At 45.6% G+C, this 27,175-nt stretch overlaps 1 protein-coding gene across 2 annotated transcripts in view; it reads left to right on the top strand.

Moving 5' to 3' along the window:
* The window catches only part of CHCHD6 (coiled-coil-helix-coiled-coil-helix domain containing 6), a 125,774-nt gene that overhangs the window by 31,065 nt on the left and 67,534 nt on the right, over positions 1-27,175 (top strand). Inside the window, exon 5 of one of the 2 annotated variants that reach the window (XM_060163852.1) lies at positions 10,762-10,830. The exons of the other annotated variant lie outside the window; for it this stretch is intronic. Coding sequence (XP_060019835.1) covers positions 10,762-10,830 — 69 coding nt within the window. The remainder of the gene's footprint in view (positions 1-10,761; positions 10,831-27,175) is intronic. 2 annotated transcript variants of the gene reach the window in all.

The following is a 27,175-nucleotide window of genomic DNA, read 5'->3' on the forward strand; positions in this document are numbered from 1 at the left end:
GGGACAGCGAGTGGGGCGGAGCTGCTCTGGGGACTCAGAGGACTCACCGGGAGGCCAGGAGCTGGGCACCGAGCGGGGGAGGGGGCACTGGAGGCAGGGTGGGGGCCTGCTGCAGGCACTCAGTAGGTGCTGCGTCCTCCCCGGCTGCCCCGCTGGGTCCCATCATAGCTCCTTGTTTATCTCAGTCTGGTTACCTGCGTGCATCCTGTTAAGCGAGGCAAGAAGGCGTGACGTGTGTTTCGTTTGTGTCGTCCTGCTCCTGCAGACTGGCTAGTGGTTACACGTCTCTACTTCTTCCTCCCATTTGTTTCCTCATGGATAAAAATCTAAAAAAACATCAAACAGTATTTATGATTTCCTTGATAAAATTGCAGTTCTACTTTTCTTGAGGGCATTGCCTCAAGAAAAAAGAGATATGACCTATCTGGAGAAGATCCAGGGAAAGAGACCTAACTTAGTAAAGCAGGGCTGAGGTGGTGGGGTGAGAAGGAAGCAGGGCTTCTGTGGGGACAGTGCTGACAGTGGGGCAGGCAGGCCTGTGCCCTGGCAGGCCAAGGCTGCGTTGTTTACAACGCACGGACTCCTTCACCAAACTCAGACCAGGGCCAGAAGCGGTTTCTCCAAGATGGAATGGGAAATGCTGGTCTTACTGAGCACAGGGCATCTTGGGGGGGACACCATGAGGTGGCACACGCCAGAAACCTGAGCCAATTTTAAGGAAAGTTTAGATCAGAAGTGGCTGAGCAGGCTGCAGAAACAAGTGAGAATTGGCAACGGGACACAGCAGGGTGCGGTGAGGACTCCCAGGGCCCCTCCCAGCCGCCCGCTGCCCCGAGTGTGGGCCCAGGGGTGCCGAGCTGGAGATGCGGGACTTATGGGAACTTTTAAATGTCAGCAAGTATTCAGACTGAAAAAGAGAAGAGGAAGGAGTTGGAGGAGAAAGAAACTGTGGTATAAACAGGACCAGCCTAGAGGCTGATTATGGGCCAAGGCCCTCTGACTTCCCAACTCCGGTTCGGATGAGCCTCCCATCAGGTCTTTCGGGGGAAGACAGGCTGTCAGTAAGTTGAGGAGCTGCAGTGCAGGACTGGGTGGACTCTTCCAAAAGCCATCCGTGGCCCCGTTGTAACCTTAAGTTTGTCATCAGTAAAACAGGCCGCCAGCAGCTGCTGCTTCACGTCCACCAGGAGCCTTCTAACGTTGATTAAAAGGCGCGGTTAGATAGAGGAGACCCTCGGCGCGTTGCCAGATCGTCCTGTGGCCGTCCGTGCCCGTCAGCGGCGCCGCCCGGGGTCCCCTCCAGCCTGCAGCCGTCTGCTATCTTTAGCTCTTCTGTAGCTCCGTTAAACCACACTCACCTCCCCGGGCCACTGTATGTTTAATTATGTAAATGGCATCACAAATCACTGTGGTGTTGAACTGCATCTCATTTCTCAGAGCAAATCAAAGCACGTTCCACCGTGTCTTGTCGATCATCCCGCCCCGGAAGTAGGCGCAGGGCAGGGCGGCGGCTTTCTTCTCAGGAAACAAGTCGGGAAGAGGGTGGTGTGTGGGGAAGGGCCTCACGGGATGGATGCAGGATTGCTCTGATGGTGACTTTCCTCTCTTAACTCAAGGTGTGCGTTTCGTGTCTCTGTGAAGCCAGCTCCTGGCAGACATATTTACTTCACTTGGCTTTAATTCTCCAGCCACTGTGCAAGGTGGTGTCTGGGCGAGGAGGCGGCTGTCTGTGGAGGCGAGCTGGCGCGCTGTGCCCTGGAGGCCCCCGAGGGAGCCCGCTCCGACCCTGGCTCAGGTTGGGGCCGGGCGCCTTCTCCCGGCAAGGCCACCCTCTGTCTGGCCTGAGTCACTGACATTGGAGTTCAAGCTTCTTTTCTTGTGATGGGTCTTCAATAAAGAAGAAGGAGCAAGACAGGAATAAAGGCACAGACCTACTAGAGAACGGACTTGAGGACACGGGGAGGGGGAAGGGTGAGCTGTGACAAAGCGAGAGAGAGGCATGGACGTATATACGCTACCAAACGTAAGGTAGGTAGCTAGTGGGAAGCAGCCGCACAGCACAGGGAGATCAGCTCAGTGCTTTGTGACCGCCTGGAGGGGTGGGATAGGGAGGGTGGGAGGGAGGGAGACGCAAGAGGGAGGAGATACAGGAACATATGTATAACTGATTCACTTTGTTATAAAGCAGAAACTAACACACCATTGTAAAGCAATTATCCTCCAATAAAGATTTAAAAAAAAAAAAAAAGAAGAGCGAGCTCCCTTCTTGCCTCCGTCGTGGTCTCAGGTGCTCTGTGGAGTTCTCTGCTCATCCTCTTAGCTCTGCAGCTGCTTAGCTCCTCCGTCCCGCAGCCCAGCCCTGCTGCCGGCTCCCGCATCCTGCTTCTCCCTGGGCCAGGGCTTTGGTTCTGGCCGCTCCCTGCGGCGATTCTCTCGGGGGCCGTGTCTCACAACACGATTCTCTTCCTGCCGGGCTGGTGCTGGGTCTCCCTGCACCGCTGTGCTGACGGCTGAGCTGACCGCTGGGTCCTGTGAGGTCCTTGCAGGCACTGTCCTCTCATCCGTATCATCAGGGACCTCATCTCCCGAGAATGAGAACATTCTTCTCCCCAACAGCAGCGAGGTGACCGTGCTTCGTACCTGACACGGAAGCGGGGGGCATGTTTCCTGGGCAGCCCAGTCACGTCCTTGAAGACCGGCTCCTGAAACCCAGGGTCGGGTCAAGGGGCCTGCGTTACGTGTGCCTGTGCCTCCGCGGTGTCCCTCCATCTGTAGAACGGCCTCCAGGCACTGGGCAATCTCTCGTGACGCTGGCAGTGCCGAGGCATCCAAGCCGTGGTTTTCTAGCGCGTCCCTGAACTTGGTGCAACTGGTCATTGCCTCACGATTAGGTTCAGGTCAGAGCTCGTGTTCCTCTTGGCGAATCAGCTCAGGGGCACGTGATGCCACCTCGCCTCAACGTGTGGGTGATGTTAAGTTTGATTGTTGGTTGAGATGGGTGGACCAGATTTCTCTGTTTCACAGCACCTTCTCCCCTGAGGTGAGCTAGCAGTCTTGGGAGTCACGCTTTGGGACTCTGGAATATGCTGCTTCCAGCCTTTTATCCAGTGATTTTCTATCCATTCTATTCATAACATTCTTCACATTTTTAAATCATTCTTTTACTCTGGTAAAGTATACATAACATAAAATTTGCCATCGTAACCATTTTAAGTGTACAATTCAGTGACATTAAGATTATTCACAATACTATACAACTGTCACCACCATACGTCTGAAGAACTTTTTCATCTTTCTAAACAGAAACTCTGTCCCCATGAAACACCTGCTCCCCAGTCCCTCCCCCAGCCCCTGGCAACTCCCCCTCCACGTCCTGTGTCTATGAATCTCACTGCTCGAGGGGCCTCAGTGAGTGGAATCACACAGGATCTGTCCTTCTGTGACGGGCTCGCTTCATGTGGCGTAACGTCCTCAAGGTTCATCCATGTGGTAGCAGGTGTCAGAACTGTCTCCCTTTTAAAGGCAGAATCATATTCCATTGCATGCGTAGCCCACATTTTGTTTATTCATCCACCTGTCACAGGCACCTGGTCGCTTCCACCTTTCGGCTATTGTGAATAATGCTGCTGTGAACGTGGGTGTACAGATCTCTCTTCCAGACTCTGCTTTCAGTTCTTTTGGTATATACCCAGAAGTGGAATTGCTGGATCATATGGGAATTCTATTTTTAGTATTTTGAGCATGGAACTGCCATGCTGTTTTCTATAGCAGCTGCAGCATTTTCCATTCTTACCAGCAATGTATAAGGGTTCCAATTTCTCCGCTTCCTCACCAACATTTATTCTTTGCCGTTTCTGTTTTGTTTTGTTTTTTTATAGCCATCCTAGTAGGTGTGAAGTGGTATCTCGTCGTGGTTTTGAGTTGCATTTCTCTTATAACTAATGATGTTGAGCATCTTTTAATATACTTCTTGGGCATTTATATATTTTCTTTGGAGGAATATCTCTTTAGATTCTTTTGCCCATTTTTAAATTGGGTTTTTTAAAAATTATTATTGGGTTGTAGGAGTTCTTTATATATTTTAGATACAAGTTCCTAATCAGATATATGATTTGCAAACATTTTTTGTTTTTTGTTTGAAGCTTCTTGATAATGTCCTTTGATACAGAAAGTTTTTAATTTCAGTGAAGTTCAACTTATCATTTTTTCTTTTGTTGCTCATGCCTTTAGTGTTACATCTAAATCTGTTTCCACTTAAAAGGTCATGAAGTGTTACCCCTGTGTTTTCTTCTAAAAATTTTATGGTCTTGATCCTTGGTCCATTTTGAGTTAGTTTTTTATATGGTGTGAGGTAGGGGGTCCAACTTCATCCTTTTGCAGGTGGACGTCCAGCTGGCCCAGCACCATCTGTTGAAGGGACCGTTCTTTCTCCATTGGATGGTCTTTGCACCCTTGCCCAACATCAATGGCCACACGTATATGGGTTTATTTCTGGACTGTCAGTTCTCTTCCGTTGGCCTACCATCTATCCTTATGCCACTACCACACTCTTTTGATTGCAGTAGCTTTGTAGGAAGTTTTGAAATTGCAAAGTGTGAGTCTTTTTATGTTGTTCTTCTTTATCAAGATTGTTTTGGCTATTCAGTCCCCACTGCAATTCCATGTGAATTGAAGGATTGATTTTCCATTAATAGGCAATAAAAGATGTTAGAATTTTGGTAGGGATCGCATTGAATTCGAAGATTGCTTTGGGTGGTTTATTAGTTTCCTAATGCTGCCGTAACAAAGTACCACAAACTGGGATGGCTTAAAAAACAAATAAAGGAGTTCTCAGGGCCATGCTGTGTCTGAAAGAACTCCGGAGGAATCTGTTCCATGCCTTTCTCTTGCCTTCTGGTGTTTGCTAGAAATCCTTAATGTTCCGTGGCTTGCAGCTACATAACTTCAATCCCTGTCTCTCTCTTCACATGACAATCTTCTCTCTGTGTCTCTGTCTCGATGCCCATATTTCTCTCTTCTTGTAAGGACACCAGTCATACTCGATTTAGGTCCCACCCTGATCCATTGTGACTTCATCATAACTAATTACATCTTTCCAAGTAAGGCTGCATTCTAAAGTTTTGGTGAATGTTAATTTTTGGAGGATACTATTAAATTGTTAGTATTGATATCTTTTTCTTTTTCTTGATTTTTTTGATGTGGACCATTCTTTTAAAGTCTTTATTAAATTTGTTACAACACTGCCTCTTGTTCCATGTTTTGCTTTTTTAGCTGCGAGGCATACGGGATCCCAGCTCCCCGACCAGGGATTGAACCCCCTCACACACACACACACACATACACACACATTGGAAGCCAAAGTCCCAAGCACTGGACTGCCAGGGAAGTCCTGGTATTGACATCATAACGATATTAATTTTTTCTAACCATGAACATGAGGTGCTTTTCCGTTTATTGAAGTCATTTAAATTTCAGCACTGTTTTGTAGTTTTCAGTGTATAATTCTTTCATATTCTTGTTAAATTTATTCCTAGGTATTTTATTCTTTTATATGCTCTTGTAAATGAAATTGCTCTCAATTTTATTTTTGGATTGTTCATTCCTGGCCTATAGAAATACAGGTGATATTTGAGTGTTGGTCCTGTACCCTACAATTTTGCTGAAATCATTTTATTAGTTTTAATAGCTTTAGAACTAATAATAGCTTTAGCTATTGGAACTACTAGCAAATGGAAGTGTCCTTCTATTCCTAACTTAGGATTCTGAGAGTTTTTATTATGAAAAATACCTTTTCATAATAAAAACTGTTGGATTTTGTCAGATGCCTTTTCTGCATCAATTGAGATGATTACATGTTTTTTTCCCTTTTGTTCTATTATTATGATGTATTATATTGATTGATTTTTCTCATGTTGAACCATCCTTGCATTTCTGGTATAAATCCATTTGATCATGGTGTATAATCCTTAGACTGTGACGTTGGGTTTGGCTTGCTAGTGTTTTGTTGAGGATTTTGCCTCTGTGTTCATAAGGGATATTAGCCTATATCTTTCTGTGTGTGTGTGGTACACGGACCTCTCACTGTTGTGGCCTCTCCCGTTGCGGAGCACAGGCTCCGGACGCGCAGGCCCAGCAGCCATGGCTCACGGGCCCAGCTGCTCCGCTAGCCTATATCTTTTTTTGTGATGTTGTTATCTGGCTTTGGTGTCAGAGTTATGCTGGCCTCATAGAATGAGTTAGGAAGTGTTTCCTCCTCTTCAGTTTTTTGGAAGAGTTTGAGAAGGATTGGAGTTAATTCTTTCAATGTTTGGTAGAATTCACCTGTGAAGCTATCTGGCCCTGGCTTTTCTATGTTGGGAAGTTTTTGATTACTGACAGAATCTCTCTTCTTGTGATAGGTCTTTTGAGATTTTCTATTTATTTTTGACTCAGTTTAAGCAATTCGTGTGTTTCTAGGAATTTGTCCATTTCCTCTAGGTTATCTGAGTTGTTGGCATACAGTTGTTTATAATACTTTCTTATAATTCCTTTAAATTTTGTAGTCAGGCCCCACTTTCATTTCTTGTTTTAGTTATTTGTATCTACATCCTTTTTTCTTTGTCAGTGTAGCTAAAGGTTTGTCCATTTTGTTCATCTTTTCCAAGAACTGACTTTTAGTTAATTATCTATTTTTTTTTCCATTCTCCATTTTGTTTACCTCTACTTTTTTTTTTAATTGAAGTATAGTTGATTTACAGTGTCACGTTAGTTTCAGGTGTACAACACAGTGATTCAGTTATTTATGTATATATATGTGTGTGTGTGTGTGTGTGTGTGTGTCTGTATATATATGTGTGTATATGTGTATATAGATAGATAGATAGATATAAACACATATATATATAGAGAGAGAGAGAGGGAGGGGGGGAGAGAGAGAGAGAGAGAGAGAGAGAGAGAGAGAGAGAGGGAATCTTTTTCAGGTTTTTTTCCGTTATACGTTATTACAAAATATTGAATATAGTTCCCTGTGCTACACAGTAGGTCCTTGTTGGTTATCTGTCTTATATATAGTAGTGTGTATATGTTAATCCCATCTTCCTAATTTATCCCTCCCCCCTCTTCCCCTTTGGTAACCATAAGTTTATTTTCTATGTCTGTGGGTCTATTTCTGTTTTGTAAATAAGTTCATTTGTGTCTTCTTTTCCAGATTCTACATATAAACAATATCTTATCATATTTGGCTTTGGCTTTGGCTTACTTCTTTTTTATGGCTGAATAATATTCCATTATATATATATTATATACATATATATACACCCCACATTTTCTTTATCCATTCAACTGTTGATGGACATTTAAGTTGCTTGCATGTCTTGGCTATTGTAAATAGTTCTTTAATGAATATTGGCTGCATGTATCTTTTTTTAAATAACTTTATTTTTATTTATTTATGGCTGCATTGGATCTTCGTTGCTGTGTGCGGGCTTTCTCTAGTTACAGCGAGCGGGGGGCTACTCTTCTTTGCGGTGCACTGGCTTCTCATTGCAGTGGCTTCTCTTGTTGTGGAGCACGGGCTCTAGGCACGTGGGCTTCAGTAGTTGTGGCACGTGGGCTGAGTAGTTGTGGTTCGCGAGTTCTAGGGCGCAGGCTCAGTAGTTGTGGCTCATGGGCTTAGTTGCTCTGTGGCATGTGGGATCTTCCCGGACCAGGGCTTGAACCCATGTCCCCTGCATTGGCAAGTGGATTCTTAACCACTGCACCACCAGGGAAGTCCCATGCATGTATCTCTTTTGAATTATAGTTTTCTCCAGATATATGCCCAGGAGTGGGATTTCTGGATCATAGTAGTGTTTACCTCTCCTTCTAACCTTTACTGGTTCCTTCCTCCTGTTAGCTTTGGGTTTAGTTTGCTCTCCTATTTCTAGTTCCTCAAGGTGTAAAGTTGGATTATTGATTTGAGACCTTTCTTCTTTACTAATGTAAGCATGTATGCTATAAATCTCTCTCTGAGCAGTACCTTCACTACATTCCATAAGTTTTGGTGTGTTGTGTTTTTATTTTCATTCATATCAAAGTATTTTCTAATTTCCCTTCTTTTTTCTTCTTTGACCCATTGGTTAAGAGTGTGTTATTTAATTTCCACATATTTGGGCATTTTTTCAGTTTTCCTTCTCTTATAGATTTCTGGCTTCATTCCATTGTGGTCAGAGAAGATACTTTCTATGATTTCAGTCTTTCAGAATTTGTTGAGATTTGTTTTGTGGCCTAATATAAGGTCTGCAGTAGAGTGTTCTACATACATCTATAAGGTCTAATTGTTTTACAGTGTTGTTCAAACCCTCTATTGTCTTATTGATGTGCTGTCTAAATGTTCCATTCATTATTGAAAGTGAGGTGTTGAAATCTCCAACTATTACTATAGATCTTTGTATTTTTCCCTTTTATTTTGTTGATATTTGCTTCATATACTTTGGGCTTTTGTTATTTGATGCATATATGTTTATAATTGCTATCTATTCTTGATGGATTGACCCTTTTATCAATAAGGGTCAATTATTTATATCCTTCTTTGTTTCTTGTGACTATTTTTGACTCAAAGTCTATTTATTTCTGATATTATTATAGCCATCCAGTTTCTTACTTTTGCATGTTGTATCTTTTTTCATTCTTTCAGTTTCAACCCATGTGTCTTTGGATTTAAAGTAATTCTCTTGTATACAGTGTATAGTTGGATCGTGTTTTTCATCTATTTTGCCAGTCTCTGCCTTTCGACTGGAGTGTACATTTACATGTAAGGCAATTACCGAGAAGGAAGAAGTTAATTCTGCCACTTTGCTATTTGTTTTCTGTATGATTTATTGCTGTTTTTGATCCCGATTTCTTCCATTATTGCCTTTTTTGCGGTTTATTGATTTTTTAATGTAGTGAGCCATTTTGATTTCTTTCTCATTTCTTTTTATGTTTATTCTTTAGATATTTTCTTTGTTGTTTCCATGGAGATTGCATTTAACATCCTAAATTTATAACAGTCTAATTGAATTGATGCCAACTTAACTTCAATAGCATATAAAAACTCTGCTCCTACTCACGGAAAGTAAAACAGAGGTTACCAAGGCCTGGGGGAATGGAAGAGGAGGAGTTATCACTTAATCAATATAGAGCTTTTCTTTGGGATGGTGAAAAAGTTCTGGAAATGGATAGGATGATAGTTGTACACCATTTTGAATGTACTTACTGCCCCTGAAATTGTGCAGTTAAATCTGGTTAAAGGTTAAATATTATGTATATTTTATTGCAATAAAATAGTTTAAAAAAACTGCTCCTATACAGCTCTATCCCCCCTTTATATTATTGTTTTCACATTTATATTTTTATACGTTCTATACCCAATAACAGACTTATAATAATTTTTAAAGACATTTGCTTTTTAAATCACTTAGGAAACGGAATTACAAACCAGAAACATGATAGTACTGGCTTTTATATTCGCCCATGTATTTACCTTAATTGGAGGTCTTATTTCTTCATACAGCTTCAAGTTACCCTCTAGTGTCCCTCATTGTAACCTGAAGGGCTCCCTGCAGCATTTCTTGTAGGGTAAGTCTAGTGATAATGAACTGGCTCAGATTTTGTTAATCTAAGACCGTCTTAATTTCTCCTTCATTTTTGAAGGACAGTTTTGATGGATATAGAATTCTTGGTTGAAAGCTTTTTTCCCCCCCTAATACTTTGAATGTGTGTTTCACATTGTCTTTTGGCCTTTATGGTTTCTGATAAAAAATTAGCTGTGAATCTTTCTGAGGATCCCTTGTGTATAACAAGTCTCTTCTCTTTTGCTGCTTTCAAGATTTTCTCTTTGTTTCTTCAGTAGTTTTATTATAATGTAACTTGGTGTGGGTGTCTTTGAGTTTATCATACTTGAAGCTTTTTGGATTTGTAGATTCATGTATTTCATCAATTTTGGGGTGTTTTAGCCATTACTTTTTCACATATTCTTTCTGCCCCTTTGTCTGTTTCTTTTCCTACTGAGACTCACACAATGCAGATGTTAGCATTCAACAGGCTCCTCAGATTTTATTTACTTTTCTTCCTTCTTTTTTCTTCCTGCTTCCCAAACTCAGTACTTTCATTTGTCCTATCTTTACATTTGCTGATTCTTTCTTCTACTTGCTCAGACCTGCTGTTGAACCCTTCTCATGAATTTCATTTCAGCCCCAGAGTTTTTGGTTGGTTCTTTTTTATAGTTCCTGTATCTTTTATTGATATTCTCATTTTGTTTATATATCATCTTCCTGATTTCCTTTTTTAGATGTCCATGTTTTCCTTTATCTCTTTGAACATATTTAAATGATTTTTGTTTAATAAGTCTGATGTCTGGGTTTTCTTGGGGATGGTTTCTGTCAGTTAATTTTTTTCCTTTGAATGGGCTGTACTTTCTTATTTCTTTGTATGCCTTTTGACTTTTTTTTTGGACATTTGAATATGATAATCTCGTAACTCTGGAAATCAGATTCTTCCTCTTTCCTGGGGTTTGCATTATTTTTTTTATTTTTTTAAGGCCATAGTAATCTATTTGTTTAGTGACTTTTCTAAATTATTTTTGGAAGACTGTATCCTTGTGTGTAGTCACTGAAACCTTTATTCCTTTATTCCTTATTCCATTTGTTCAGCAAATGTTTTGATAGAAATTTCCTTTTATGACAAGGGATTAAAACAGAAACAAAATACACCAGAAAAAAAGAAAAGGAAAACAAAACCTAAGCCCTTTCCCACTCTTTGCAGATTGGCTCTGTGCCAGGGAACCCTTTCAGCAGTCAACCAACTTGTACTGAGCCTAGAGATCAGCCCAGGGTAAAAGGTTAGAGGCTTCTCAAGTCTTTCCTGAGCATGTGTCTTATCACTGGCCCAGATATTTCTGTGCACATGGTTGCTTTTAAACGTCCTAATGTTTCAAAGACTCTCCTCCAAGTCTTCCTCCCAGGTGGTGGTTGTCTGTCTGAACTGTACTCTTTTCCCCAGCAACGCCTTTCCCTTTCCAGCCTGAGTTCTGAGTTAGGCGAAGAGAGATGTGTCTCCCATCAGCCCTTCAGGCAGCCCCAGACAGGGTTAGAACAAATGTACCCAATAGTTTACAAATAAGATCTGCTCCCTCTGGAACCTGGGTCCAGGGCCCCATGTTGGAAACGTGGGCTGCTATACCTGCCACGGGAGGGGCAGGGAAGGGCACTTGAGAATGCCACAGAGCTTTGCTACTGTTTTCACATTGTCTTTTTCTTGATTCAGCGTTCACTTGGTTGCTGTCAACCTTTGGCTGTTTTTCAGAGTTCTGACAAAGCTGGTTCTGAGAGTTTCTGTGTATTTTTCAGAGTTTTTGTGGGAAGATGAGAGCTTGGAGTTGCTTACTCCACCACTGTCCTCGCCATTGACGATTCTTGTCTGAATCAATATGCTGGTGGTTGCAAAATTGTCATTTTGCATTTCTGCAATTTCCTCTACATTTATTAGTTGGCATTGTTCTAGAAAAAGAGCTTTATATTCTGTCTCTTCTGTTTATTTTATTAGTATTGATAGGGATTTAGATATTTAAATAGCTCGTTATTTTAGATAACTTTAGTGAGGTGTAATTTATATACAGTAAAGCCCATACACGTTAAGTATCAGCTTGATGACCTTGGCAAACGTAACATGTAACAACCACCTAACAGTCACCTCAGTCAGCTTATAGGACGTGTCCTTTTCCCCAGAAAGTTCTCCCATGCTTTTTTGCAGTGGCTTTTTTGTTTTTACCATTTATTTTGAAGTAATTATAGATTCACAGGAAGTTGCACAGATAATGGGGAGGTTCCCCATGTACCCTTCATGGAGTTTTCCCCGAAGATTACATCTTGTGTAGCTGTAGTGCGGTATCGACACTGGGAAGCGGATACATTGTGTAAGTGTAGTTCTGTGTCATTTTATCTGGATTCCTGCAACCAGGTCTCTGTGACAGCTGGCGGGGTGGGGGTGTGTGGAGATCAGCCTCCCCACCTGGTCTTCTCTGATCGCCTCCCCCCGCACCTCCTGCAGCTGGAGGTGGGGGGGCCCAGCCTGGCGAGGGTGGGGCTGGAGCTGGGCAGTTACCGTCGGAAAGTTTCTGTCTTGCCTGGCTGCTGCTTTCCTGGTCCTTTGGTAGAAAGAACAGGCTTTCCTGGGGGCTTTCGGACACTCCCACTGGCATCCCCTTGAGCACCAGTCCAGGATATGTGGGGCAGAAAGGACACAGGAGGGCTTCCCTGGTGGCGCGGTGGTTGAGAGTCCGCCTGCCGATGCAGGGGACACGGGTTCGTGCCCCGGTCCAGGAAGATCCCACATGCTGCGGAGCGGCTGGGCCCGTGAGCCATGGCCGCTGAGCCTGCGCGTCCGGAGCCTGTGCTCCGCAACGGGAGAGGCCACGACAGTGAGAGGCCCGCGTACCACAAAAAAAAAAAAAAAAAGGACACAGGAAACGCACTGCTGGGTGCGTGTGAGTGTCCTGAGGCCCCAGCCACATGCCCCCTTCTCTCCACCTCTCAGGGTCCTGTCATGTTTGTTTTGTGTGGAATGTTCAGAGTCCTTAGCTGTCTTACCAGAAGGAAGAGGAAGAACCCTGTCTCCTCCTGCAGTGTCTTACTTTTTAAGCTTCAGATGGTAAAAATTCTTGACGCCTGCTGTGAACTCCTGTCCACAGGGTGGTGGTGCCCGTCTGCATCCTGCCCGCGGTGTGGGAGGGTCACATGCCAGCCCTGGGGATTATCGGCCTGCGTAACACGTGTTGCTGTGAGACGCAGAAATGGGTGTCTTGTAGTGTTATTTTTTGTTTCTTTGGTTTCCAGTGGAGACTGAATATTCTTCACGTTTGTTGGCCTAAGTCTTTCTTCTCTCGTGATTTGCCTCTTCGTGTCCTCTGAGCGAGAGAGAACAGAAAACTGAGTGGGTGATCAGCTGCTGTGTTGGTCACGGTCCAGCCAGGAGACGGAAACCACAGGCCTCATTTGAACAGAGAACGGATATCAAGAATTGGTGTGTAGGTTATTGAAAGGGTGTGACGGCAACACGGAGGTGTAAGGAGGCAGCTCCTGCCGCTCGGGCTGGGGTCGGGGAGAGGCCTCTGTCACCAAAACGGGGCCCCGCGAGAACCCAGCGTTTCGGGGAGGGTGCTGCTCGGCTGGGGCTTCTGTGTCCGGCGGAGGGGGTGCGGGAAGTCTGTCCTGCAGGTTTGGGGAAAGCTGCAGACCAGCGTCAACTGCTGCTATAGGAAGTGCTGTGCTGCTGGTGGAGGGGCACAGTGATGGGGGAGGGGCAGGGCAGCGGAGAACAGAGCAGGGGGCGCGCCCTCCCCTCCGTACTTCCACGTATACTGGGATACTCCTCCTGGTGTCCCCCGATGGAGACGCGCGCAGCGGGCAGCTGGCCAGGCCTAGCATCAGAGGCGGGTGGGAGGGCGGGCTGGGACCTGAGACCCCTGTGGGCAGGGCCTCTGCTGAGTGTGGGTGGAAGACCCGGCTCTGCTGTGCCCGCCGTCTCAGTCCTTCTGCTCCGTCTGTAGTTCGAACATGTTGCGATAGTGACGAATTTTGGTGTTAACGCGTTTTGGTGTAGTGTGGCCCCCGCTCAGTTTTGGCATATGAACGCTGTACTGTGCGCCGCGCGTGTGCCACACGTGTGCTGTCATACAGGATCAGATGTGAAGACACGCATGCATCTCACAGGGGATGAAGGAGGTTTTCAAGGGTAATTTTAATCCCATTTGCTTCTCCCTTTGCTTTAGGACCTGTCTCCCCGTCACCTCCCAGTCCTGGAGGGTGAGACTTTATGTTCCGGTCAGACCGAGACGCCCGTGGCTGGAGCGGGCACACACGTCTCCTCCTGTCCCCACATCCGTGCATCCTACTTGGGTAGATTGTGAATTTGTAAGGACTGGACCATGTTGGTTACCCACAGGGCTGAGGCACTTGGTAGTGGCTCAGTAATTTGTGTTAAGTTAATGTTGATAGCAGCAGCAGCAGTATTTCTTTTATATATAATTACTCATTAAATCTCACATCAACTTTGTGAGAAGTTATCATTACCATCTGTCATCAATTCTGAGGTGAAAATTTGTTTCACATTTCATCTCTGAATTGGGGATGCATTTTATCATCAGTGATATCTTATCACTCCCCTTTTTTCTTGGCGATAATAGAATATGGTTCCTCTTACAGTTGCAGGTGTTTTAGGTTCAGTTAAATCTGGTATTATTCCCATTTTATGGATCAGGAAGCTGGCACTCCAGGAGGCTGGGCTTGGGAGCCTGGCTCTAGCCCATGGTCCTGGCCCCTCCTGGCCCTTCCTCTCTGAGCCTCCCCGCCACCCCCCTGCCTGGTCTGGAGCAGACTCTGCGGCCTGGCCGGCCTTCCCCTGCCCAGGCCCCTCGCAGGTCAGCTGAGGAATGTCTATGACTTCCATTTAGTGGAGCTGCATTTTCCAGTCTAGACTCCAACTCAGCTCACGGGGTGAAAACCACACATGGTCAAAAATCCCTCCGTGGGGAGGGCGGCCTGGGCTGGGCGTGGGGCTGCACTTGGGTTTCCTGCCACACGAGGCGAATCGCTGTTCTTTAGCTCCGCACCAGGTGAAATGGTGGCTGGGGTTTGGGGATCTTCTTGTCGGAAGGATACTGACCTTCAGCCCTAGACTTGCATTTGTGAGTGTAACGAGACAGTCATCCTCCAAGAGACACATGGCAGCTGAGGTGGCCTGACGGAGGTAGGTCTTCTGCTTACACAGGGCTACCCCACAGCTGGTGTCCACGGCAGGGCTCAGCCGTGTGGCGGATGTGGCGGCCCCACAGCAGGCTCGCCTGGCTCCTCTCCCAGGCGGTTGTGTGCTGGGGAGAGTGGCGATCTCAACACCTTTATTGAGATGCGACTCACATGCCATACAGTTCTCTCTTAAAGTGTCCAATTCTGTGATTTTCAGTATGTTCCTAGAGTTGGGTAACCACCGCCACAGTCAATTTCAGAACATTTTCATCACCCCCTAAAGAATCTCTTCCCATTAGCAGTCACTTCCTGCTTCCTGTCCGTGGGGTCTTCCTGTTCTGGGCATGTCAGGATGTGGGCGTAATGTCTGCCTTGGTTTCAGGGTTCACGTATGCCGAGGCACGTGTCGGTACTGCATTCCTTCTTATTGCTAAAAAATATTCTGTTTGTGGTTATGCCACATTTTATGTATCCATTAATCAGTTGCTGGACATTTGGGTTGTTTCTTAGCTTCTTGCCTAGCTGTTACGAGTAACGTACATTTGCGTACAAGTTCTTCTGTGGACGTGTTTTCATGTCTCTTGGGTGTGTACCTAGGGCTGGAATTGCTGAGTCAAAGGGTAACTCTGTGTTGAACCTTTTCAGGACTGGCCAGACTGTCTTCCGAAGTGGCCTCCTGCACTGTGTTACATCTCCCAGCAGTGTAGGAGGGTTCCAGTTTCTGCACATGCTCAGCAATACTTGTTGTCATGTTGTTTTGAGTACAGCCGTCCTGGTGGGTGTGAACTCGTATCTCATTGTGGTTTTGATTTGCATCTTCTTAATGGCTAATGGTGTTGAATATCTTTTCACATGCTTATTGGCTATTTGTGTGTCTTCTTTGGAGAAATGCCTATTCAGATCCTTTGCCCATTTTAAATTGGGCTCCTTGTTTTCTGTTGTCCAATTGTAGGAGTTCTTTGTATATTCTGAATAGTGATCTTTTATGAGATATATGATCTTCAGAATTTTTCTCCCATTCTGTGGATGTCATTTCACTTAGTTGATGGAGTCCTTTGAAGCACAGTAGTTTTAAATTTTGATGAAGTCCAGTTTGTCTATTTTTTTCTTCATTGCTTTTGATGTCACATCTAAGAAACCCCACTGCCTAATCCAAAGTCCCGAATATTCACACCAGTGTTTCTTCTAAGAGATTTATAATTTGAGTTCTTACATTTAGGTCTGTGATCCACTTGGGTGAGGAATGGGTCTAACTCCACTCTTCCCAGACAGGAGTCTGGGTGTCCAGTTGTCCCAGACCTTTTTTCAACCGTTTGTTGAAAAGAGTATTCTTTCCCTTGTTGAAGTGTCCTGGCATCTTGCTGAAAATAAAACGACTTAGTTTTTGCTGGGCATGTATAGTTGATTTCATACTAGATAAATGTGGGTATGAAGCACTTCTACGTTTATCTTATCTCTGCCCCACTAGGTTATAAACTCCTCAGGGCAAGAAGTCACATCTTCTTTATCTTTGATTCCTTCCACATCCAGGCGGTGTCTGATGTACGCTGGACTCCCATGGGAGGGGTGCAGGCAGTAAGGGCCTGATAATGAGAGTGCAAGGGAATATTCCTCTCTGTGCGGTCCGGTCCCGCCAGAGCCCACGGCGCTGAGGCTGCAGTCAGACAGCCACGTAGGGACTGGGATTTTCCTTTTCACTTTTATTTTAACGTCTGATTATTTAAAAAACAAAATCTTGATATGCTGCTCGTGTTGGTACACAGGTGCCCCTTTTCATGGTGTGCGTGTCAGGCCCGAGAACCCGAGGATGTCTCCTCATTCTGTCTGCGCTATGGCTTCCGTCCAGGGCGAGGGATCGTGATTTCCCATTTTTGCTAGTTACATAAAGTTTTAAAACCAACGTAAGCGAAAAACTGGAGGTAGATTTTAAGAAGAGCACTAAATAAGGTGCTGCGCAGATGTTGCAGGAATCACCAGGGAACACCTGAATGATGAGAGTTAGGGAAACAGTTAAGGGGGGGCTTTTATTTTTTCTATTCACTTTTTCACCTATAATTTTGGTTTTGAATAGATAATACAGTGACATAGCTCAAAAGTCAAAAAGTACAAAAGGCCCCTTCAGCCATTCCTCTGGCCGCCTGGTCCCCCGTCTTGGGGTAGAACTTACTGATTTCTTGTGGGGTCATTGACTAGTATACCGGAAGAAGCACCCGTGGTCCCCTACCTCTTGCCTGGTTCCTTCTTGCACTGGAGGGTCATCCTCGACCCAGACTGGCAGTCTAGACGTGCGGTGGCCTCACGTGCCGGGGCCCTTGACTGTCCTGTATCTGTGCGGACGTTTCAGCCCTTCTGGGCTCGTTAGGCACGTGGGGAGGCTGTGCTCCGGGGCACAGTCGTGCAGTCAGGGCTGCTGCTGGCTGCAGGGGACAGGTGACTGCGGGAGACTGGGCGGCCCAGGCGCGTGTTGTCGTCCCGCACAGAAGATGGGGCAGCTTCTGCACGGCTGTAGGCCGTGGCACCTCCGCGGTCACATGGGGCGCGAGTCCTCACGCCGCTGTCTCAAGCAGGACGGGGCAGGGGCATCGATCTGTCTCTTGATTCTGGCGGGACAGCTGTCCATCGATTTACGTGCGCATCTCCTTGGCTGGACCTGGGACCTGGGACCCCCTCAGACCATCACTGGCAGGGGACAGTGGGTGACCATGGCTGGTTGAGGTCGTCACAGTTGTCTCCAAGGCTGACAGAGGGCTTGCGTTTCCTGAGATCAGCTGCGGGCCTTTGCCGGGACGTGGGGGATGAAGCTGGGGCAGGTATTCCTGCTCTGAGACGTTTCCAGCTGGCGTGGCCACCTCTGAGCTCAGGGACGGGAAGCAGTAAGTTCTGATGTGGCCCGAGGCAGGCAGAGGTCGCTTCAGACACAAGTTCCGTGCAGTAGAGCTGGATCCCTGGGGCTTTTGCTTCAAAGATTCGTCCCCCAGGAGTGCGTCCTTTGGGAGAACTCCATGTCCCAGTCTGCCCGTGAGAAGAAAGCAGAAATGCCTCTGCCCGGGTCTGTGGAGTCTGCCTGAGCGTCTGGGCACCACGGAGGGTTGGGGCGGCCAGGGTGACTCGGGTGGACAGCAGGTGCCCCCTGCCCGGTGCTCCCCCTGCCTTCCGTCCTTGCCCCCATCCCCTGCTCTGCCCACGCCTGCCCTGGCCCCTTAGATCGCTGCGTGCAGGCTGGGAAAGGGCGTGCTTTTGTCTGCACGGGGATGGGGCGGCGGAGGGGGAGGGGGACTCGGGAGGCAGGTGTGGAGACCCCTCCTGGTCCGGCTGGGGCTGCCGGGAGGGGCCGGGGAGGCCGGCCGGGCCATGCTCATCTGCGTGTTGGTTCTCCCATGGCTGTGCCAGTGCCCACGAGCCAGCGGCTCCCGGCGAGGCAGGGAACAAGCCGGCGATTAACTGCCCTTTTTAAACTGTAATTATGTCACTCACCAGAACCCGTGAACATTAATTCTCGATCCACAGAGTGCGTAATTGAATAATGAAGGGGCTGCCTGCTTGCTGTGCTGTTCCTGCCCTTGCCTGCGGTGACGCCGGGCCCTCCGTCTCTCCTGGTCTTTGGACGGTGCCCACTCCCCTGGAGACCTGGTGCCACTTCTGCCTTCTGACTGCGGGCTGCTGGCCTCACCTTTCCTTGGCGTCGTCACCTGCTCTGGAGACGGGGACACCAGCCATTTCTGACTCCAGCCTGATGCTGCTTTTGACTCAGTCCTCTTCCAGCAACAGAAGGCTGCCTTGGCTAACTGCGGCAAGAGCCTGAATTTACTGGAAGGATCCTGGAAGGGTTTTGGGAGGCTCACAGAGGCAAAGGGGAAGCTGAAGAAGGGGGAGGCCTGAAAGAAGAGAGTGGACCCGGGGCGGGCGGGGCACCGTCAGGTGGTTAGTCCTGTGAGACGCAGGCAGGGGCTCTGCGCCCCCCGGCCAGGCTGCCCCCTCACGTTCCAGCAGCTCACATTCTGAGCCAGTGGCACCCTCGGCAGCGGAGGGCGGCGCCTTGGGCTGACTGTGTCCCCTCCTCCCCCGTCCTCATCCGCCAGCTCTTACCCAGGGCGGCAGCTGGGCAGGCCCATGCAGTAGAGGCCCGCCTTCAGCCCTGGGCTGTCACAGCAGGGAGTGCCCGAGCGGGCACCGCGTGTGTGCCCCTCCGGCCTCTGGCCTCCGTCCTCACAGAAACCACCGTGCATGTCCGTGTGGGGCTTCGCAGGCTCCGCGTCCCTGACACGGGCTGCTCCTGGGTGTCCCGTTACGTCACGCCGTTCGCAGCATTTGGCGCTCCTGGGCGGGCTCATTGCATTTTGGACGAGGAGTGTCAGAAAGACCTTGTGTTTTAAGAAACCCTTAGACCGGGTGCGCGCCTCCAACACCCCTGCCCCAGGACAGTCCCACGTCCTGTTGGTTTGGCTCTTCCAGTGAAGATGCGTCGTGTGGAGCCACGGCTTCCTTTCGGTCAACAAGTGTCACGTGTGAGATATCGGGGGGCTGGGGTGCAGGCTGGGGCCCCCGTCAGCTGTGCTGGCCGGCCTCTTGGGTACACACTGGGGTCAAATTCACAAGCTTGGCTGTGTCGTTGAGGAACCGAATCTGGGTTTGTGGTTCGCGGAGGGCGGGGCCCCGTGACTCAGCGCTCGCGTGCCCTCCCTTCCCACGCTGCCTGTGACTCTGCGCTCAGCCGGCCCCTTGACCTGTGATCTTTTTTTTTTTTCCTTTTTTTTTTTTTTTTGCCTCTCCCGTTGCGAAGCACAGGCTCCGGACGCTCAGGCTCAGCGGCCATGGCTCATGGGCCCAGCCGCTCCGCAGCATGTGGGATCTTCCCGGACCGGGGCACGAACCCGTGTCCCCTGCATCGGCAGGCGGACTCTCAACCACTGCGCCACCAGGGAAGCCCTGACCTGTGATCTTGATGGGCTCCTAGGGAAGGTCTCTCCTGGGACTTTCATCCGCCAGTGTCCTTATTCTTGCTTATATATATATATTTTTTTGAATTTTTAATTCAATTTTTAAAGGTTACTTTCCATTTACAGTTATTATGAAATATTGGCTCTCGTCCCCTGTTGTACAGCACGTCCTTGAGCCTGTCCTACACCCAATACTTTGTGCCTCAGCCTCCCCACCCTATACTGCCCCTCCCCCTCACCGCCAGTAACCTCTAGTCTGTTGTCTGGATCTGTGAGTCTGCTTCTTTTTTGTCTTATTCACTAGTTTGTTGTATTTTTTAGATTCCACATGTAAGTGAGATCGTACAGTATTTGTCTTTCTCTGTCTGATTTATTTCACTTAGCACAGTGCCCTCCAAGTCCATCCATTGCATCCATGTTGCAAATGGAAGAATTTTGTTCTGTTTTATGGCTGAGTAGTATTCTATTGGATATATACCACATCTTCTTTATCCGTCATCTGTTGATGGACACTTGGGTTGCTTCCATATCTGGCAATTGTAAATAATGCTGCTGTGAACGTGGGATGTGTGTATCTTTTCAAATCAGGGTCTTTTATATATATATATATATATATATGTACACACACACACACACACACACACACACACACACACACCCGTGAGTGGGATTGCTGGATCATATGGAAGTTCTATTTTTAGTTTTTTGAGAAGCCTCCATACTGTCTTCGCCAGTGGATGCACCAGTACATTTCCCATCAACAGTGTACAAGGTTTTCCCTTTCTCCACACCCCCTCCAACATTTGTTATTTGTGTTCTTTTTAATGATGGCCATTCTGACCAGTGTGAGGTGATAGCTCGTTGTCATTTTGATTTGCATTTCCCTGATTAGCGATGCTGAGCATCTTTTCACATGCCTGTTGGCCATGTGCATTTCCTCTTTGGAAACCTGTCTATTGAGTTCTGCCTATTTTTAAACCAGGTTGTTTGTTTTTTTGATGTTGAGTTGTATGAGCTGGTTATATATGTTGGATATTAATTCCTTATTGGTCATATCACTTGCAGATATCTTCTCCCATTCAGTAGGTTGTCTTTTTGTTTTGTCATTTTGTCGATGGTTCCCTTTGCTGTGCAAAAGGTTTTAAGTTTAATTAGGTCCCATTTGTTTATTTTTGCTTTTATTTCCTTTACTTTAGGAAACAGATCCAAAAAAATATTGCTTCGATTTATGTCAAAGAGTGCTCTGCCTATGTTTTCCTCTAGGAGTTTTAGAGTATCTGGTCTTATATTTAGGTCTCTAATCCATTTTGAGTTTATTTTTGTGTTTGGTGTTAGAGAATGTTCTAATTTCATTCTTTGACATGTACCTGTCCAGTTTTCCCAGCACCACTTATTGAAGAGACTGTCTTTTCTCCATTGTATATTCTTGCCCCCTTTGTGGTAGATTAACTGACCATGAGTGCATGGGTTTATTTCTGGGCTTTCTATCCTGTTCCATTGATCTATATGTCTGTTTTTGTGCCAGTACCATACTGTTTTGATTACTGTAGCTTTGTAGTATAGTTTGAAGTCAAGGAGCATGATTCCTTCAGCTCCGTTCTTCTTTCTCAAGATTGTTTTGGTTGTTCAGGGTCTTTTGTGTTTTTATACAAATTTTAAAATTATTTGTTCTAGTTCTGTGAAAAATGCCAATGGTATATTGATAGGGATTACATTGAATCTGTAGATTGCCTTGGGCAGTATGGTCATTTTAATAATATTGATTCTTGCAACCCAAGAACATGGTGTATCTCTCCATCTGTTTGTGTGGTCTTCAGTTTCTTTCATTAGTGTCTTGCTTATGTTTTTAATTTTTTCCTCTCTGTTGACTCCTTCCCCTTAGCTTATATTTGCCCAAGATTCCCAAAGCACTTTATTTTTTTACCTACTTCCAGTGGTGTGGAAGCTGTGCCTCCTTCTGTTGTCCTTGTGATTATGTCTATATTTAAGTTAAAAAATTTAAAATTTTGCAACAATTTTAGGCTCACACAGAAGTTGCAGAAACTGTGCAGAGATCCCCATGTACCCTCCCCCAGTGATGACACCTTACATGCATCACAGTACAGGGTCGGTCAACCTCAGCACAGTGACACTTGGGACTGGACATGCCTTTGTTGGGGAGGGGGTCTGTCCTGTGCCCTGTGTGATGTGTAGCAGCACCGCTGGCTTCTACTAGATGCCAGTGGCGCCCCCACAAGGTGTGACAAACAAAATTGTCTCTGGATGTTGCCAAAAGTCCCCAAAGCATCCCGGTTGAAAATCTCTGTATTGAGTTTTCTGTTACTGTTCTAAAAAGTCACCACTCACTTCCTGGCTGGAAACAGCACTGCTGCTCTGTTGCTCAGAAGTCCGACGTGGTGGCCAGACTCTCTGCTTCGAGTCCACTGGGCCAAAACCAAGGTGTCGTCCGGAGCCTTGGTGCTCGCTGGAGGCTCTGGGGAAGGAAAATGCTCCCAAGCTACTCTGGTTGTTGGCAGAATCCAGCTCCTCCCCACAAGGCCCGTTCTTCTCAAGCCAGCAGCAGACATCCACTTCTTCTCGTGCTTTGATCTCCGATCCTCTTTTCTACCACCAGCTGGTAAAAGTTGTCTGCTTTTCCTGAAAGCAGTGTCTCGTGTGGTGACACTGGGCCCACTGGATAATCCAGGATAATCTCATCTCATTCACAGACATCATTGATGGGCCCACCCGCTGGATACTGCCATAGTGCAGAGATCACAGCCGGGAAGTTACAGCGGCAGTAAAACCTCAGCCAACCGCAGACCTCCTTCAGAATCATCAGCTTTCATATGTACTCATTGTTTACCAGTATTACTGTTCTTTTGGTGTGTAGAGCTGTCAGATTTTATCATAAATTCTTATCATATACATACACGCATACACACATATATTTTTTCACGTAACCACCCCCACAGTCAAGGACACGGAGCTGTCCCATCAACCCCACAAAATCCCCCTTCCTTCAACCCTGACCTAGCAACCTTTGTCTCTTCTCTGTGAGCATAATTTTGTCATTTTGAGGCTGTTATGTAAGTGGAATTATATATGTGTCACCTTTTGAGATTGGCTTTTTATTTCACTCAGCATAACGCCTCTGAGATCCATCCAAGTTGCTGTCGTGCATCAATAACTTGGTCCGTTTTATTGCCGAGTAGTGGTCCATTTTATGGATATAGCAGATTGGGTACCTGTTCACCTGTTTGAAAGCCATCTGAGTTGTTTCCAGTTTTTGACTGTTACAGATAAAGCCACCATCTACATATATACATGCCCAGGCTTTTGTGTAAACCTGACTTTCACTTCTCTGCCATAAATACGCAGGAGGGGGATTGCTGGGTCATCTGGTGAGTGTATGTTTAACATTATAAAACACGGCCAAACTCTTTTGCGGAGTGGCTGTCCTATCTTACATTCCTAACAGCTGTGTGTGAGTGAGCCAGTCTCCATATATCTTTCCCATGTTTGGTACCGGCAGTATTTAAAATAAAAAATGTCAGTAAATAAAATGATTAGCTATTCTAGTCGATGTGAAGGGGTAGCTCACTGTGCTTTAACTGGAGCTTCTGTAATCGCTAATGACATTGTGTAGTTTTTCATGTGCTCCTTTAGCATTTGTAGATCCTCTTTGGTAAGGTGTGTTTTCAAGTCTTTTGTCTGTTTCCTAATTGGGTGGTTTGTTTCCTCACTGTTCAGTTTACAGAGTCCTCTGTATATTGTCCCTTATCAGATATGTGATTTGCAAATATTTCCTCGCAGTCTGTGCCTCACCTTTTCATTCTCTCACCAGTGTCTTTGCAGAACAAACTTTTTAACTTTGAGGAAGTTCAGTTCATCAGTTCTTTTCTTTTATGGATCATGCTTTTGATGTCATGTGTAAGAGCTCTTCGTCTAACTCTAGGCCATGAAGATTTTTCTCCTATATCTTCATTTAAAAGGTTTATGGTTTTACGTTTTACATTTAGATCTATAATCTGTTTTGAGTTCATTTTTGTATAAGGAATGGTTTCATTTGAGTTTCATTTCTTTGTTCTAACGCTGTTGAAAAGACTATTCTTTCTTTATCAAATTGTTTTTGAACCTTAATCAAAAGTCAGTTGATCGTATTTGCTTCAGCTGTTTCTTCAGTTCTATTGATCTGTGTTTATTCATCTGCCTATACGACACTGTCTTGATCACTTTAGCTATGTGGTGAATCTTCAACTTGGATACTTTGATTCAACTGTATTGTTCTTTTTCAAAATTACTTTAGCTCTTTGATTTGCTTTGCCTTTCCATAGACATTTTAGAATTTGTCTATATCTGCAAAAAGTTCTAGTGAGACTTTGATAGGAATTGCGTTAAGCTTATAGATAATTTTGGGGAGAGTTGGGATCTTTATAATGTTAGGTCTTCCAATCATGAACACAGAATATCTCTTTCAATTGTAAAATCATGTTTGATGTTTATCAGTGCCTTGAGGTTTTCAGCATACACATCCACATGCATTTTGTGTGTGGGGGGGTGTGTGTGTGTCTGTCGCGGGAAGGGGGGAGCTGTTGTAACTGCTATTGAGTTTGAAATTTTGGTCTCCAGTTGTTCATTGCTAGTATTTGGAAATAAGATTGTTTTTTTTTCTTTGTTTTTTTGGCTGTGTCGGGTCTTAGTTGCAGCATGTGGGATCTTCGTTGAGGCGTGTGGGATCTTTCACTGTAGCACGGGCTCTTTGTTGTGGTGTGCAGGCTTCTCTCTAGTTGCAGTGTGTGGACTTCTCTCTAGTTGCGGCGTTTGGGCTTCTCTCTAGTTGTGGCACAGAGGCTCCAGAGCATGTGGGCTCTCTAGTTGCAGCCCTTGGGCTCTCTAGTTGAGGCACATGAGCTCAGTAGTTGTGGCACGTGGGCTTAGTTGCCCCACGGCACGTGAGATCTTAGTTCCCCGACCAGGTATAGAACTGGGTGTCCCCTGCATTAGAAGGTGGATTCTTTACCACTGGACCACCAGGGAAGTCTCAAATAAGATTGATTTTTATGTGACGGCCTTGTATGTTATCCTGTGACCTTGCTAACCCAGGAGTTGTTCTGTTAAGTCCTTAGGTTTTTCTGCTTAGATGGGCATATCTGCAAATAGGCATAGCTTGTTATTTCTTCTTTTAACAATCTATTTGCTTTTAATTTTTCTTGCCTTGTTGCATTGGTTAAAGCTTCCAGTGCTATGATGAATAGGGGTGGTGAGAGTGGTGGACCCCCTTGCCTTGTTCCTGATCTTTGGGGGAAAGCATTCAGTCTTTTCATTATGACTTTAGCTGAAGATTTTTTATAGATGCTATTCATTAGATTGAGGAAGTTCCCTTTTATTCCTAGTTTGCTGAGAGTTTTTATGATGAAGGGGTATTGAATTTTGTCAAATGCTTTTTCATCAATTGATATGATCATGTGGTTTTTTTCCTTTAGACCTTTTTTTTTTTTTTTTTTTTTTTTTGTGGCACGCGGCCTCTCACTGTTGTGGCCTCTCCTGTTGCGGAGCACAGGCTCCGGATGCGCGGGCTCAGCGGCCATGGCTCACAGGCCCAGCCGCTCTGCGGCATGTGGGATCTTCCCAGACCGGGGCACGAACCCGTGTCCCCTGCATCGGCAGGCGGACTCTCAACCACTGTGCCACCAGGGAAGCCCTCCTTTAGACTTTTAATGTGGTTGTTTACATTGATTTTTGTGATTATTGAACCCGTATTGCATTTCTAGAATAAACCCCACTTGGTCATGCCGTGTGTGTGTGTGTGTGTGTGTGTGTGTGTGTGTGTGTGTGTGTGTACACATATATCTATGTACACACATGTGCTGAATTTGATATGCTAATATTTTGTTGAGGATTTTTACATCTGTTTTCATTGTTATTAATTATTGGTAGCCTTTCTTTCTTTTCTTTCTTCTTTTCTTTCTTTCTTTGTAAATTTTAATCTGGTTTTAGTATCAGGGTAATGGTGACCTCATAAAATGATTTAGGAAGTATGCCTCCTATTTTCTGGAAAAGAATTTATAGAATTGGTGATGTTTCTTTTTTTCAATGCTTGGAAGAATTTGCCAGTGAAACTATTCAGGCCTGAGATTTATTTTTCAAAAGGTTAACTATGAGTTCAATTCTTTAATAGTTCCTGGACTATTGAGATTATCTGTATCATCTTGGATGAATTTTGGTTGTTTGTAGTTTTTGAAGAATTGGTCCATTTCATCTAAGTTGTTGAATTTATATGTATAGAGCTGTTATTGTATTATTTTATCCTCTTAATGTCTCAGGGGTCTGTTGTGATATCTCCTCTTTGTTCTTCATATTGGTAATTTGTTCTTCTCTTTTTTCCTTTGTAGTTTTGTTAGAGGTTTATCAATTTTATTAATCTTTTCAAACATCAGCTTTTGGCTTGATGGTTTCTCAGTTTTCAATTCCACTGATTGCTGTTTTTAGTCTGTTTCTTTCTGTCCGCTTACTTTGAGCTTTTTTGTCTTTTTTTTCTACTTTTTGAAATTAGAGTATAGAGTATTGATTTGAGACCATTCCTCTATTTCAATATAAGCATTTAGTGCTGTGTTAGTTACAAATTATCCCCAAACTTAATGGATTAAAATGACATTTACTATTTCGGTTTCTGTGGTCAAGAAACTTGATGTAGTTTAGCTGGGTCCTTTGCTTCAGGATTTCTCCCAAGGCTGCATTTAGGGTGTTGGCTAGGGCTGTAGGCATCCCAAGACTAGCTTAGGAGGACCCACTTGCAGGCTCACTCATGCAGGAGTCAGTGCCTTGGTGGCTGCTGGCCAGAAGCTGCCCTCAGTTTCCTGGCACGTGGCCTCTCCACTGGGGTGGTGACAACACGGCAGCCTGCTTCAGGAGAGCGAGCGAGCGAGAAGAGCCAGAGTGAGTCACAGCTCTTGTAACCTGATCAGGAAAGTAACACTCGTCACTTTTGTTGTGTGCTCTTCGTGAGAAGCAAGCCACTCAGTCCAGCCCATGTCTAGCGAGGGGAGGGCCTTACACGATGCTGTGAATATCGTAAGACGGGGTCGCTGGGTGCTGCCTGTCGCAGAGGGTGTAGCTTTCTCCCTGAGCTCTACTTTAGCTGCAGCCCACAGAGTTTTAAAAAATATGGTAAAATATACATTTACCGTGTTAACCATTTTTTTAATAAATTTATTTTTAAATTTTATTCATTTATTGTTTTTTGCTGTGTTGGGTCTTCATTGCTGCGCATGGGCTTTCTCTAGTTGCAGGGAGCGGGGGTTACTCTTCCTTGCGGTGCATGGGCTTCTCATTGTGGTGGCTTCTCGTTGCGGACCACGGGCTCTAGGCGCGCGGGCTTCAATAGTTGTGGCACATGGGCTCAGTAGTTGTGGCTCGTGGGCTCTAGAGCGCAGACTCAGCAGTTGTGGCGCACGGGCTTAGTTGCTCCGCGGCATGTGGGATCTTCCCAGACCAGGGCTCAAACCTGTGTCCCCTGCA

The sequence above is a fragment of the Lagenorhynchus albirostris genome, chromosome 10 (genome assembly GCF_949774975.1).
Source record: "Lagenorhynchus albirostris chromosome 10, mLagAlb1.1, whole genome shotgun sequence".
NCBI lineage: Eukaryota > Metazoa > Chordata > Mammalia > Artiodactyla > Delphinidae > Lagenorhynchus > Lagenorhynchus albirostris.